This window comes from Equus quagga, chromosome 14 (genome assembly GCF_021613505.1).
Source record: "Equus quagga isolate Etosha38 chromosome 14, UCLA_HA_Equagga_1.0, whole genome shotgun sequence".
Lineage (NCBI taxonomy): Eukaryota > Metazoa > Chordata > Mammalia > Perissodactyla > Equidae > Equus > Equus quagga.
Window position 1 is genome coordinate 41,345,052 of NC_060280.1, and position 15,158 is coordinate 41,360,209.

General features: G+C 36.2%; 1 protein-coding gene across 1 annotated transcript in view; it reads right to left on the reverse strand.

The window, feature by feature from the left end:
* GRM5 (glutamate metabotropic receptor 5) overlaps positions 1-3,783 on the reverse strand; it is a 456,665-nt gene extending 452,882 nt beyond the window's left edge. The window contains exon 1 of the mRNA XM_046684592.1: positions 3,123-3,783. Coding sequence (XP_046540548.1) covers positions 3,123-3,783 — 661 coding nt within the window. The remainder of the gene's footprint in view (positions 1-3,122) is intronic.
* Between the last annotated feature and the right edge of the window lie 11,375 nt (positions 3,784-15,158).

The following is a 15,158-nucleotide window of genomic DNA, read 5'->3' on the forward strand; positions in this document are numbered from 1 at the left end:
ATCTCATTACACTCCAGCACTTTTCTCATCCTGGAGGTGAGTTTGACCTCTTGAAACTTCCTACCACACCACTCTTATACTGATAAATTGTAAGATGTAACACCATATAACTTCGTTATCCACATAATTGCTTGGGATCAAAGCAGTATAAATGCTTCTTGACGAAACCACATAAAATGATAAGCCAAAGAATATTTCTCCCAATCTTTGAATCTTTATATTCAAACTTTGTCCTCTCCTGAATCCTGGTGGTATTATCCAAATATTTTACCAGTGTTAGTTGGCAAGAAAATTTACTGGCTGGTTTTTGGCAAAATAATTAAATTTGCTTGAATTTGGCAATGGAATTTTAACTGGCTTATTTTTTACCCACAAACAGAATGTCTGTTGTTGTTGTTGTTGTTTTCGGTGAGGAAGATTGGCCCTCAGCTAATATCTGTTGCCAGTCTTCCTCTTTTTCTTTTTCCCAAAGCCCCCGTACATAGTCATACATCCTAGTTGTAAGTCCTTCTAGATCTTCTATGTGGATGCTGCCACAGCATGGTTTGGTGAGTGGTGTGTAGATCCATGCCCAGGATCAGAACTGGCAAACCCTGGACCACCGAAGCGGAGCACGTGAACTTACTGGCCCCTACAATTTTTTGTTTAATTGTTACATTGCAATATGTAGTTTATGCTTGTAATACACAACTTAAAATGTTTGCATGTAAAAGTTATACATGAAAAGTAAGTCTCTTCCTTTCCACCATATCCCCTATCTACTTAGATATCCTCCCCAGAAGGCACAACTGTTATCAGTTTTGCTCTTCTCTGAGAGCAATTCTATATCAATCAAGTGGTTTATATAAACCCCATTTTACACACATACACAGAACTGCACCTTGCTTTTTTCACTTAAAATGATCTTGGAGATAATTATTATCTGACCTATAGAATGCCTCATTCATTTTAATAGCTATGTAATAAAACATTGTATCATAATTTATTTTATTAGATCACTATTGGTGTACATTTAGGTTAAAAAAAAACCAGTTTAAATTAGTTATAGCCAGTAGTCATGACAATGAGTTTCTCCTAGAACATAATCTTGGATGAGCATCTCCTACACAGTGACCAAGCCCTACTCTTCTGAATAGAGAGGAAAGTCCCTAATGAAATTCATGATTTATTTGAGGCAAACCAAAACATAACTTTATCCTTGGCATTTTACAAACTTATTTTGTACTTTATCATCTTCTCATATTTCCCATGCCCTTTACTGGAAATCCATACCTTCTTAATTTCCACAAATTGTCAGTATTCTTCCTGTTAAAACTCAACTGTGAAATTCCATTTCCTTCTCCAAGATTTCCACCATGGCCTCCTTCACCAGAGAGCAGGACTTGATTTTGTTCTCCCTCGATTTACTTTAGAGACATATTTGTAACTTTGTGTCATCTTGAATTAATGGTTATATAAGTATTAATGCATGCCTCATCTCCTTTGCCACATTGCATACCCACTGAGGGTAGTGATGTATAAAACACAGGGCTGTCCTTCATAGGACTATCAGAGGGCCTTGCATATATTTGTGTGTAAGAAATATGTGTTGCTTAATTATATTCTTGGCGTGTGTTTCTAATGGATTATGTTTAATCATAATGGGACAATAAGCTAGAAGTCAGTAGCTATGAGCCCTACTCCTGGCTCTGAAATTGCTATTAGGTATACATTGGATGAATTATTTAAACTCTTAAAGATTTTGTATTTTAAAATGGAAACAAAATATCTGGATTGTCTGTATCACTGGCTTGCTAAGGGAATCAAATGAAATAGTGGTTTTATAAAAAAAATCTCAGCATTAGAAAAAAATTCAAAGGTCTCCTAATCCAGCCACCTAGCCACTGCTCAAAATCTTTATATATCAACATCTCTGCAAGTAAACTATAAACTGATACGTGAAAATTTCCAGAGGCATAGAAATCTCAATCCAATATAGAAGCCCATTTTATATTTGTACTGCTCTGAATATTAATAAAAGTGGCCATGCAGTAAAATTCATATTATTCCACGTAATAATGACAAGTTTGCTATATCTAATTGGTGATTCATCACCAACCTCTGAAGTAGACTTACTCTAGTCATTTCATTAATTTCCCAATAACTCAACTTCACATTTTACAGGACTGGATTGTTGGGACCACAGTGACAGTATTATTGCAGAATTTTTAAATCTCAACTAATCCTCACAATGATTCAACGAGCTATAAAAAATATTTTGTACCTTCTGTGGTATTCTATAGTGCTTAGTATATGTGGTATGTTGTCCTAGAAAGAGTGTGCATAACGAGTGAGTCTCACCAATTGGGTCACTTAACCTCTGTACGTCAAACTGAAGCCATCCCAAATAGCCTTGGTCGAGAACTAACAAATGATATATACAAAAGCATTTTAAAAGTGCCATAAACCATAAAAAAGAGCTAATATTATCATTAATTGTTATAAAACCTGTCCTGATTTCCTTCCTCACTATGCTTTGAGCATAAAGAAGCAATAAATTTTAAAGCAGTCTTGAATTATTAAAATGTATATGTCCTGAGTACGTTTCACACAAGGGTAAAATTAATTCATACATATCTCCATTTCAGATTTAACTATACTCTCTATTGAAAAATAGCTGTAAGACAAAACCATTTGATAATCTTCTATCACAGCATACCTAGGCCAGACTGGCTGCCTTCAGTCCCTGTGTGCATTTATGTGTACTTCTCTTTAACTATCAGAAACAATAGGTAGTTGGAGCAACCTTAAATAAATGTTAAAAATGTCAGGTGTTCAATGAAGATCTAGAAAACTTGAAAATCTCTAGCATCACTATAGCAGAAGTAAAAACAATGTAGTACATAATCCAAAGAAAATTTCCATTTTGCCAAACAATGGCCACATAAGCACCCATATTGGCTTAAATCTTTGTCTCTCTAGACATCTTCCACCTAGTGCCTTCTTATGTTACTAGTATAACTGAGCAACTCAAAAGATCTCAAATAATTAGAAATAGTTTAACCTTCTAAAACCTGAAGTTTTAACTGACAATCTTTTGAGTGCATAGTATCACATACTTAATGGATGTAAAGGAAACTTACCTTCTGTGTGCACAGCTGACACATAGGTCCAGTTGTATCGCTTCACTATGTCCACCATGGCCCGTGCCTGTTGGGCATCTGAAGGCACAACCCTCATGAAGTACTTAAACAGAGTCTTGTCACTCAGGTCCATGCTTGTTGCCGAGTAAGCAATCTGAGGTATGTTGAAAAGCTGGAGCAAGTTCTGGACCTGAATGGCCACAGAACTAGAGCCAGGCCCAATGACCCCTACTATGGGCTTCTTGGAGCGGAAGGAGGAGGAAGAGCCATCCACACAGCGCACCAAACCTTCTTCTTCTTCTGAAGAAATGAGGGAGTCCCTTATGAACTCAATGCTCTGCTCTAGGGCCACGGCCGAATGCCAGCAGGAATCCCTTATCTCACAGCCCAGTGTGATGTTGGGTAGAAGCGTGGGGTCTGAGTTGATTCTCTCCAGGGTGTGCAGCATGGCCTCCACTCTCTGAATGCCATACTGTTCACGAACTGCCCCACACTTCCTTTCATGAACTTTGTCCACGGTGGGCTGATGGTGGACAGAAAAGAGAGCTCCAATAATGATGTCACCTGGCATGTGAGCCACCACCCTCCTCTCACTGGACTGTGCACTCCCACGGACATCTTCTTTCAAAAGCAGGACTGACAGGATCAACAGAAGGACCATTTTAGGAAAGGAGTTCAAGCTAATAAAGATAGCATGGTGGGGAAAATTTAGGAGAGTTCTGATAGATAGGCTCAAACAATGTCTTAAGTTGAGTGGCAAACCAAGGAATTAGCCAGTAATTTAGACGTGCTTTCTAAAGGACCACCATGTCCCCAGGTACCATTTAGTTGGATGCATCCATGTGATCATGATCTTCAAAATCTGGAAAAAAAATAGAATGGGTATTTAACAACATAAGTGCAACTAATTTGGGAAGCTCTCATGGTCTATTGCTGGTAAAGAAAAAGAGGGCTTTGAGGACGCAGGTTATCTACCTACAAAAAATATTCAAAAATCTTTCTGACTCTCCTTGGTGATGTTGTGATTTGCTGAAGCAGCTGATATACCTTCTTGATCCTACTTTGCTTAGAGTAATATTTTTTCATTTGTTCATCTGGAGTACACAAAATCGAATCTTACGTGTGGCAGGCCACACTATACTGTCATACGGAGGTGAGAGAAAGTATGCTGAAAGCAAAACTATGCCATGAAAAGAAAACTTTAGGGAGTATGCACCTCAAAATATTAATCATTGGTGATCTCTTGATTATGATATTTTTTGTTTTAAAAATGCTTTCTGTTTCTTTCCAAATTTTTAGCATTGAGCTTTCATTAATTACGCAATTACAAAAAGCCTAAAACAAAAGCCTACATACTCCCCTTAAATGTAATGTAAAACAAGTTGAATAATCTCCGCAATAAATATTATGTCTAATTTCCATATGAGACGGAACAAAGATAAATGAGGCCAGGTGGGTAGCTCCAAGTTAAATGAACTGTAGGAGAGAAGGAAGAGGATTGAGAGATTACAAAGTAAAATGCCCTCCAAATACATAGGCATAGCAAAATGAGCACCAATTTTTGGAGAAAAGAATATTCAGGTTCAAATTCCAGTTCTGCTATTAAGAAGTATTAGTAAGTTGTTTAATGTCTCAGTACCAGAATTTCGACATTTGAAAAGAGGGGATAATATGTACTCGACTGCCTTATGGGAACCAACATAAGATATCAGCTATGCAAATGTTTTGTATATTGAACAGGGCTGTATACATTCAAGATATGATCTTTTCTGTTATTCAGTTTCCAAGGGCATTCTGTGGCTAGGTGGTGAGGACAGAAAATTCTCTGGCAACTGACTTGGTCTCCAGAGTCTTCAAAGTAATTACAGAGTCTTGTAAGAAAATTCACAGTTATCAGTCGTCTATCCCTGATCCAGGAAAAATTTCCACATTATGAAGACTCAAAAGGCTGGGAGGATGCATATTGGGAACTACCCTTCCAAGTCACTAGAGCTATGAACATCGTCATCTATTTCAGTTTAAACTCCTGGGAAGAAGGAAATTTTGTCCCAAGTTGCCTACAGCAAATTCTAGGATGATTTGTAAAAGGGAACTGGCAGATTAGTGATTTGGATTATTTAAAGGATTGTATAAGAGACTTATTTTGTATGTCATCATCTCTGCCAGCCAAGGATCTCAAATTGTTTTAAAGTGACTAACTCCCTAAGCACCACCTTTCAAAGATAGGTGATGTTTCTTGAGGAATTTATGCAATGACGATGCTTCTTCAAGAATACTAATGGCTTTTAAAACTCATCAGATCTGCAGAAATTCTAGTCCAGACACAAAACGAATATAAGCTGAATCACATTTCTAATCACTCTCACCCTCATTTTCGCCATTTCCTTCTACTGTTTCCTATGGCAACAGAGCAAGGCTGCCTCTGTATAGTGCCAAACACTAAAATACAACACCTCACAAATAACTAGATCTTCCAGAATAACTAGGTGTTTGGCAATATTTAGGGGAAAGCATCAGTTTTGGTATGGAATTTGGCATTGCAGACAAGGGGAAAAGGAACAAAGACTGATACTAATTTTCTCATTGGGAAATTATCTGAATATTCCCAAGCTTTCCCTTCACTTTGCTTAGACCAAAGACCTGGGGACCCATGCTTATTCTCATGATCATGTGAATTCTACTGCAGACAAAAAGAAAAATCTGAAGTAAAAGGAATCACAATTTCTCATTAAAGCTAGAATGTTAGTGAGCAAACTCAGTAACAAAACTGGACTCATTTTTATTATATAAGAACACCAAAGTGATATGAGAGACTAGAAGTTACTCATCAAACTGGTAAAACTAAAATATCAACCTCATGCATTTTATTAGTTGAGTTATTTTCAGCAAGCCCTATACACTGAGACATAATATATATATAGTACTGAAAGATTTTATTCCTATTACAGGTTAAATTTATTATTTAACTCATTCAACAAATATCTATTAACTATTGAGTGGAAAGACTGATGTAACAAAGAAATGCAATGATGTATATGGATAGTTACTATCATTACCTTTCATTGAGCACCCATCATTCACCAGGCATTTATTCATTAACTCATTTAACAAATATTTGTGGTGGCCTATGCTATGACTCTCTCCTGTGAATTAAATATTCAAGAGTGAAAAGGGTATACATGCTTCCTAAATTGATGGGGTTTGTTGATCAGTATTCTAAAAGGTGACTTTAACTGGAATTTGATGAATGCAAAGAACAATAAAATGAAGAATGAAAAGAAACCCGTCATGTGAAAAGTGTGACTAGAGTATAAAAAATGGGAGGAATAGTAGTACGAAATGAAGTTGAAAAGAATAATAAAGGGCCAGACCACATAAGATCTTGTAGGTTCTTGAAAGAAATTTGGATGCTAAGTGCAACAGAAAGTCATTGAGGAGAGGAACACAAATGATTGGCACAATCCAATCTTAGAAAAGATTGTTCTAGCTGCCCATTGTGCTGATTAATGGACTAGAGAAATCCGACTGGAAGACACTTATAATAATCTAGGTAAGGAATGATAGTGGCTTGGCTATGATTGGTGACAGCAGATATTAAGAGAAGCAGACACAATCAGACATATTTTGCAAGTAGAATCAACTGGACTTGCTGATGGACTGGATGTCGGCAGTAACGTAGACAGGAATCTGGGTCTACTCCCAGTTTTCAAGTCTAAAAAACTAGTGTATTTTGGTACCATTAAAATAGATTGGATAGACTAGTACAATAACAGATGAGGAGCAGAGGAAAACAATGATTTGCTTTTGAATGTGTTAAATTTGAGATGCTTTTGAAGCATCCAGATACAGAAGTCAAAGAGGAAGGTGGATATGTAAGGCTGGACCTAGAGGAGCATTGTGGGTTAGAGATGTAAATTGAGGGTCACCAATATATAAAATCTTTGGAATGAATACAATCACCTAGACAGTAAGTATAAATAAAGAAAAGGTGGAGCTGAGAAGTAAGCCCAACAGAGAGGTCAGGTTGTGGAAAAGCCAGCTAAGGAAACGGAGGCAAGTGGAAAGTAAGGAGAGAAAGTAAGGACATGTGATGTCAGAGAAGCCAAAAGAGAATGTCCTAGGCACTTTATATTTACAGACATACACAAGGCTTTCATGTTGCAGAGAATAAATACATTCCATTCCCCCAGAAGATATATTCTATTTGCATTTTGTGTCTGTGTGTGGGTATGTCTCTGTGGGGAAGGCATGTGTTTGTCAATAATCCTTACAACAATCCTGAGATGTAGGTATAATTTTTACTCTCTATTTTACAAATTATGTAATGTGTTTTGATAAGTTAAAAACTAGCTAATCGCTTAGGAAGTGATGGAGTTAGAATGCATGTCTACGCTTAGCAACTCCATAACATACCCTTTTCTTTATTCTTTACTGCCTCACCACCCATTCCTGCAAAAGAGGTATTTCTAAAGTCCAGGGAAAATGAGAAGGGCCACCCAAACACAGTTTGAACTTCCCAGAGATATAGAATCTTACAGGAGTTTCCTTGCAAACTAGAGGGTGAAGAATATTCCAGAAAAAGATATAATTCAGTACCTAGAAGGTAGAAATGTGTATGATTATCTAGTATAAGTGTATTTATAATACCCTTGGATTCCCCACTAGATTATAGCCCACCAGATTATAAAGCAATAACTTCTTCATAATCTGCCTTGGATACATACAATGACTATATTTTATTGATATTAGCTATGAAGCTAAGATACCTCAAAACTATAAGGTTAAATAAGAAGTTATCCCACTGCTCCCCAAATATGAGAACTTAGTATAGTATAAATTCCAAATAGACCAGTAGGATATACACCAGCTCCATGAGCATCAGACATCAATTTTCTGATACTTATTAGTGATCTGTCCACTAAACGTTTATTGAATAACTATTCCATAGTAACCACTCTTCTAGGACTTGAAGAGTAAGTTACAAAGGAGACATACATTCACATCCTCATAGAGCCTATAATCTAAGTGGGTTTGTCAGACAATTAATGAGATAAGGAAGTAAAATATTGTATGTTACACAGTAATAAGGGTTAAAGAGAAAAATAAGGCAGAGAAGGAAGATAGAAAGCCTCAGAGATCTGGGAAATTTTTAATTATGTAGCTAAAGAAGTATAAATTGTAAAAGTGAAATTTAAGAAAATCCCAAAATAAGTAAAGGAATCAATTGTGCAAATATCTAGGGAAAGAACATTCCAGGTAAGGGTAAAGTCAAATGCAAAATCTCTGAGGCAGATTTATGCTTAGCGTGTTAAGGAACAGCAAGGAAGCCAGTGTGACTACACTGAAGTAAAAATAGGGAGAGAGGAAGAAGTGAGGCTTAAGAGCTATTATGATAATGTAGCGTCATTTTGGACCTTAAAAGACTTTGGCTTTAACATTGTGTGAGAATGATTTTATGGAAGAGTTTTCAATACAGGAGGGACATACGTTGACCAACATTTTAACAAGAACAAAGGCACAAAGGCAGAACCGAGAGAGCAAGTAGGAAACTATTGTAATAATTCGCACTGGAGAAATGACAGTGGCTTGGATCAAGGAGATGGTAGTATAGGTGGTGAGAACTGTTGGATTCTGAATGTATCTTGAAGAGACAGTGAAGAGTTTGCTGTCAGATCTGACTTGGGATGTGAAGAAAAGAGAGGAATCAATGAGGACACAAAGGTTTTCAGCCTGAGTAAATAAAATGTAATGTCACACTGACTGACGTGGAGAAAACTGTGAAGGAGCAGATTTGGGTGGAGAAAACAGAAATTCAGTTTTGAAATATCAATTTTTAGACACTTAATAGAAATTCAAGATGAGATACTGAATAAGCAGTTGGATGTAAGAGGCTGAATTTCTGGAGAGAGGTATGCATGGGAGATAATAAATGTGGAAGGCATCGGCATACGGATGTTCTTTTTTGTAAACTGTGAAACTGAGTGAAATCACCCAGGAAATGGAAACAGAAAACAGTGCTGATGCTGAGCCCCAGGGAATTCCAATGTTTAAATTCCCAGAGATAAGGAGAAACCAGCAAAAGAAACTGAAAATTTTTTGGAACAGCAACTTTCTTTTGTTAAGTGTGCACATGTGTGTGCGCATGTGTGTATAGGGGGAAATGAAATGTGAAGTACTCGTGTTATAATAAGCAAAAATAAAAAACAGATACAGTTTTATTTTCACAAGAAATATTAGCAGTGTGTATGTACGCATGCACAAAGCCTGGAAACATACACTCTGACAATAATAGGATGTAGTCTGGGTGGTGGGAATATGCGTAATTTTGTATTTCTTCTTTGCCATTATCTGTGTTTTCTAAATTTCTACATTTACTATCAAAATATATTTATTTGCGATTTTTTTAACGTATAGGACTGAGGGATCTGCCTTCTAGGTTTCTGCCACAGCTTCCCTTTTGGCCTGTTTCCCCTCAATCTGCCCTTCCTCGGGAGTCTGCTAGTCAAGGTAAATTTGCGTCGCCTCCAGATAGACACCTCTTTGCCCCAATGGCTGTGTTCATGCTGCTTCTGATCTCTAATAGACTCTTATTTCAGCGGCCTTCATGGCAGAGTTTTTAACGGCACGGGCTTGGAGTCAAGTAGACCTGGGTTTGAATCCTGGCACTGCCATTTCTTGGCTGTGTGCCCTTGGTCACTTAGCTTCTCTGAGCCTAACTGGAATGAGAATAGCACCTACCTCAAAGAATCTTAATGAGGATTGCATGAGGCAATGCTTTTAAATAGTCCCTTCATAAAATCTTCCCATATGCCTCACCTTGAAGTGTTTGGTCTATTCTCTGAACTTACGTGGTGTTTTTATCCATACTCTTCCCAATGATATTTATTACTGAGCTAGTATAGTAGCTATTTATACACGTTTTGTCTTCTAACTTCAAATCCCTTAAAGGTTAAATCTGTGCCATACCCAGCATCTGGTATAATCCTTGTACAAAATAGATGTTCAATAAACCCTGCTGAATGAACAAATAAAGTGAATTGCCTCCACTTGGCTTTCTGGTCAACTATCTGATTAAGGGTCCAAGGAAATACCCCCTGCACCACCCCAGAAAATTGAAAACTGTATGATGAAACTCCTTCTGTTCAATGGGTCCAAGCAACAGAACACCTCAAAAAGAGAAGCAGGGACTGACAATGTGGCAGGGAGAAACTTTTAGTCTTCCCCAGGGCTTTACAACATAAAGGAAAATAGCATCATATATCTAGAGAGCCCTGTTGATGATTCAGATTAACTGGGACCCATGGAGATTAAATGATTTTTAGCAGGGCTGGGACCAGAACCCAGCAAAGCATCATCTTAAAACCCAGGTTTAATCACATTCTACAACTTGGCGTCTGCTCTTCTATAATTTTCTAAGCACATAATCTTTTATAAATAGATCTTTTTATTTAAATGGAATGCTAGTATGAAATCTATCTGTATCATAATATATTTTTATTCTTCTCGATATAATATCTTATAAATATCTTTCCATATTAGTTCATTTTGATGATGGGGACTACGATAACAATAATTAAAATACACAGAGAGCTTACCATGTGCTAGGCACTATGCTTAGTGTTTCACATGAAACATCATTTAATTGTCATAAAAACAGATTTTGCATATTTTGCAGATGGAGGATCTGAGGCTCGGAGAGATAGAATGGTTAAGACTTCAAAGGAAATGAATAGCAGAGCCAAGATTCACACTTAGAACATCCATCTCTTTTCAACAATTGCATAGTCTTCAATTATATGAGTGCACCAAAATTTTATTAATTATCCCCTACTGTTAGATATTTAGATTGTTTACAGATTTTCCTACTATCATAAACAATGCTGCACTTTACTTACTTTTGAAAGTATTTCTACAGGACAAACGTGTGATATTGCTGACATAAATGTTTTCACATTTTACAGTCTATCAGTTAGATTTTAAAAGGTGGTATTAACTTCACTCTCGGTCCTTTCTTCTTAACCTCATCTATTCTGGGTACCATACAATCTTCTTGCCAAGAGGACCTGCTCTCTCTTGCTTCACTACATGTTCATGGGTGAGGCCATTTCTCTTTAGCTATCTCACCACGAGGTTGATTCATTCGTTAAGCAAGGGTCTGGTGGGAAACAAAAGGAGGGGGAATAGTAATACAATATTACTTTATTTTCAGGGTACAGAGCCTTTTTCGATTATTAATCTCACTTCAACCTAAAACTAAATTACTGTTAAGAAAGTCTGATTATCCTCATTTCATACATCAGAAAACAGAGTCTCTAAGAGAATAAATCATTTGCTTTAGTTTATAACTCTGAAGTGGTATGGGTTATAGGTTAGTAGCAAAAAAAAAAATGGGGTTCCTGCTATATAGGTAGGGAGGAATTAACTAATACAATGATTTAAAAAGCTTTCAAAATGTTATAGATCTACAACCTAACAATATAGAGACATTTAATTCAATCAAAAGTGGTAAATGAGAGTTTACATAAATAGTGCAACTTATATTATATATTGGTTCAGGGTCCTATTTTCAGAAGCACTAGGCTTCTTTATTCAGTATTATATTTCTAGGTTTATAGCATAATAAAATTAATCACTACTCCATTATAGAGAATAATAGACATACTTAATATGCATAAAAGTATTTTCTCTCAGATAATCATACAGTCTCATATTGTATCCTAAAGAACATAAAAGAGAAATATTGGTGCGTAGAATTTGCCACAAATGACAACTTATATTGTAATCAGATTCACAGCTCACTTTATCTTTAATTTTCAACAATCTTCTCAAATACTGACCATCTTTTGGCACAGATGCGTCTTATATAACTTAATCCTCACACAAGCAAATCACACAGCTCAGGACATTAACACTAAAATGATTCCTTCTGCCTGAGCAATAGCTTCATCACAAATAGGCAGGGGTGTCAATATTGCATATGCCATGGATGCCTTTGATATATTTTCCTGAAAACAAGTGCATTCCATAGATAAGACGCATTCTGAGGTCTAATGATACTGAAAGCTTTATAGTCTGAGGAAAGTGCCATTGTTGTAGCTATCTCCAGCACACATCTGTGACCTTGTAAACAAGCAAATCCAGCACCCCCTCTGCTTAGTCTAGGACCAAAAAAATGCCATATTTTAATTGAAAGCCCCTTAAACAAACAAAAAGCTGTAAAATAATATTGTACAAAAGTGAAATCTGTAATTTTATGCACTAATTAAAAGGTGCTGGCAGTAGAATAAAGCTCACTAAATCATGGTAAATCATTTAAACAACTGGTTTAGTAGTCCATGAAGACCTGAAACAGCCTTCCACAGCAAAGCAATAAAAATGATGTAATCCACTGTTAACTAGTCTCAATTTAATTATCAAGTAGGGATTCTAGGTCTCTACCCATTTTGCAGCCTTCAGCTGCTTTCGTGTTATTTATGGCATACCTCTAAAGACGGTAAAGCATTATTATGCATATTATATTACCTATCATCAGATGCTTGAAAATGTGGCTTTGTATTTCTAACTCTATCTCTAGCAACTTATTAATAGCTAATATTTATTGAGCACTACTTTGTGTTAAATAATATATAAGCATTATTTAACGTAAGTTTCACAATGACCCTATGAGGTATGTATGATTACTACCTATATTAAATATCTCTAGAAATTAAGGGTTAGAGGTGAAGAATCTTGCCAGAAGTCTCATTCCTACAATAAATGGCAGAGTCAGGACATGAATCCAACTCTCTCTAGTTCCATAGCCCACATTTAACATAATCAGATGATAATGTCCCCCCTCGGATGAAATGGGCTGGTTGGTTAAACCTTATGCATTGATTGCAAAACATTCTGGAGACTCTGCTTTCCATTAAATTCTTACGTAATGCCCATCAGCTACATTCAGAAGCCATACAAACAAACAAATAAATACAGGTAACTCTGTTTCCTGGAATCACTTAGGTCAGGGTTTCTCAACCTTAGCACCGTTGTCATTTTGGACTAGACAATTCTTTGCTGTGGGGGGGCTACTGCCCTGTGCACTGTAGAATGTTTAGTAGCATCTCTGGTCTCCAGATGCGAATAGAACACACCCTCTCTAGTTTTGATAAATACAAGTGTCCCCAGACACTGTCAAATGTCCCTTGCAGGTCAAAGTCATCCTCAATTGAAAACAGCTGATTTACATGAAACTCATCCTGGCAAGGTCTACATAATCATCCAAAAAGAACACAACTTGGAGCTAATCATCTGGATATGTCAGTCCCACAAAGCCCTTTCCTGAAACTGCCGAATAATTCTACAGGGAGTAATTTGAAATAGGCTTGCCTTATTCCTTCTTTACTTTGTAACTTGTTTCTGGCTGCATTATATTGTCTTGAAGCTTGCAACTTCATTTTGGGAAATACAGATTAAACCATGAGAGTCAAGAATGATATTGTCTTACATTAAATAAGCATAGTTCTGGGTATCCACAAATTACAAAAATTGAATGTGAGAAGAGTATTCTATGATATACTTCACCATTCCCAAGGCTATTTTTAGTATGAAATACAAAGTTCATTATCAACTTCCACAAGATAAAGAATGATAACTTTATGTAGTAATTTAAACACTGAATTTTAAAAACCTCATTTTTATTTTTTAAAAAGTAATATAATATTACATTATTTATCTTTCTTCCTGGTTTTTAAAGGGTTCTACTATATTACTGTGTATGAAGGCAAACTGACTTTTTAAAAATATTTTTCAATTATTCCTCTGCAAAATAATATGAATGTAAATAGGCTGCATTATTACTACAGTGCTCACAAGTGCTATTATGATTATGAGCTTTTAATTTTCCTGAGAACATTTGTGCTCAAAAGTTTAAAGTCAGTGGCCTATAACCAGAGTTACTGTAAACACTAATCATTAGGGAATTATTTTTAGGTCTGACATATTTACAATACCAACAGAATGACATCTGTATAAAGTACAATTGTTTTGCATCTAAGTCTTTAAATTTCCTGAATAGTTTGACTAAAACAAGAGAAGATATTTGAGACAGCAGTTATGTATCAACCATAGGGCTCTTGAGAAGATTTAGTTCAATAACATGGGAAACCTAGGAAACATTTGATATTCAAAGGCCTGAATGGGATTAATAGTTATAACTACCATTTCTGTGGTGTTCACTGTGGGTCTGGCTCTTTACTTATATTTGTGCAATTAATTTGTCATAATCACCCAGTGAAGCTAATAGTGTTACAAACCGTTCCCCATCTTAAAAATGAGGAAACAGAGGCAGAGCAATGTTGAGTAATTTGCCCAAGATCACACAGCTACAGCTAGTAAGCCTCAAAACTGGGATTCAAAATCAGGCAATCTTGTGAAGTGTCTGCACTTTCAACCATACCACAACTCAATGGAAACCACAATGAAACAATTCTATGATGTTTAACACCATAGATTAAAGTTATCTAATGTAATGGAAAAAGGGTAAGTTTGAGTTCCAAAGAAATCAGATGCGTATATATATGTATATTTCCATTTCCTTGTTACAGGACAGTGGAAGAAAAAAACACAACTCAGTTTTAACAACAGAAAAGTAAGAACAAATATTGCCCTGTATGACTGCTATAAGGATTAAATAACTATCCAGGGCTTGGCATGGTGCCTGATGTGCTCAATAAATGGTACTTATTAGAGCAGGGGTGAGCATGCACCAAGACTTGCTTGGTTCCCCCTCTGATCAAAGGTACATATAATTCAAACAAGATTAGAACTGGTAAAATCTAGATTTTTTTTTCTCCTCTCCATGAACTTAAAGGAAATAAAAGCAAGCCTATAGCATAACATTTTTTAACCAGGTGAGATAAAGGAATATCAAGAAGATATTATCTCATTTACAAATAGTTGAAAATTCAAAATCCAAATTTTCTTTTCTTGAGTTATACAAGTATATCATAAACCAAAAAATATTTCTTTTGATGCTCCTATCTTCTTATGTTCTCCTAA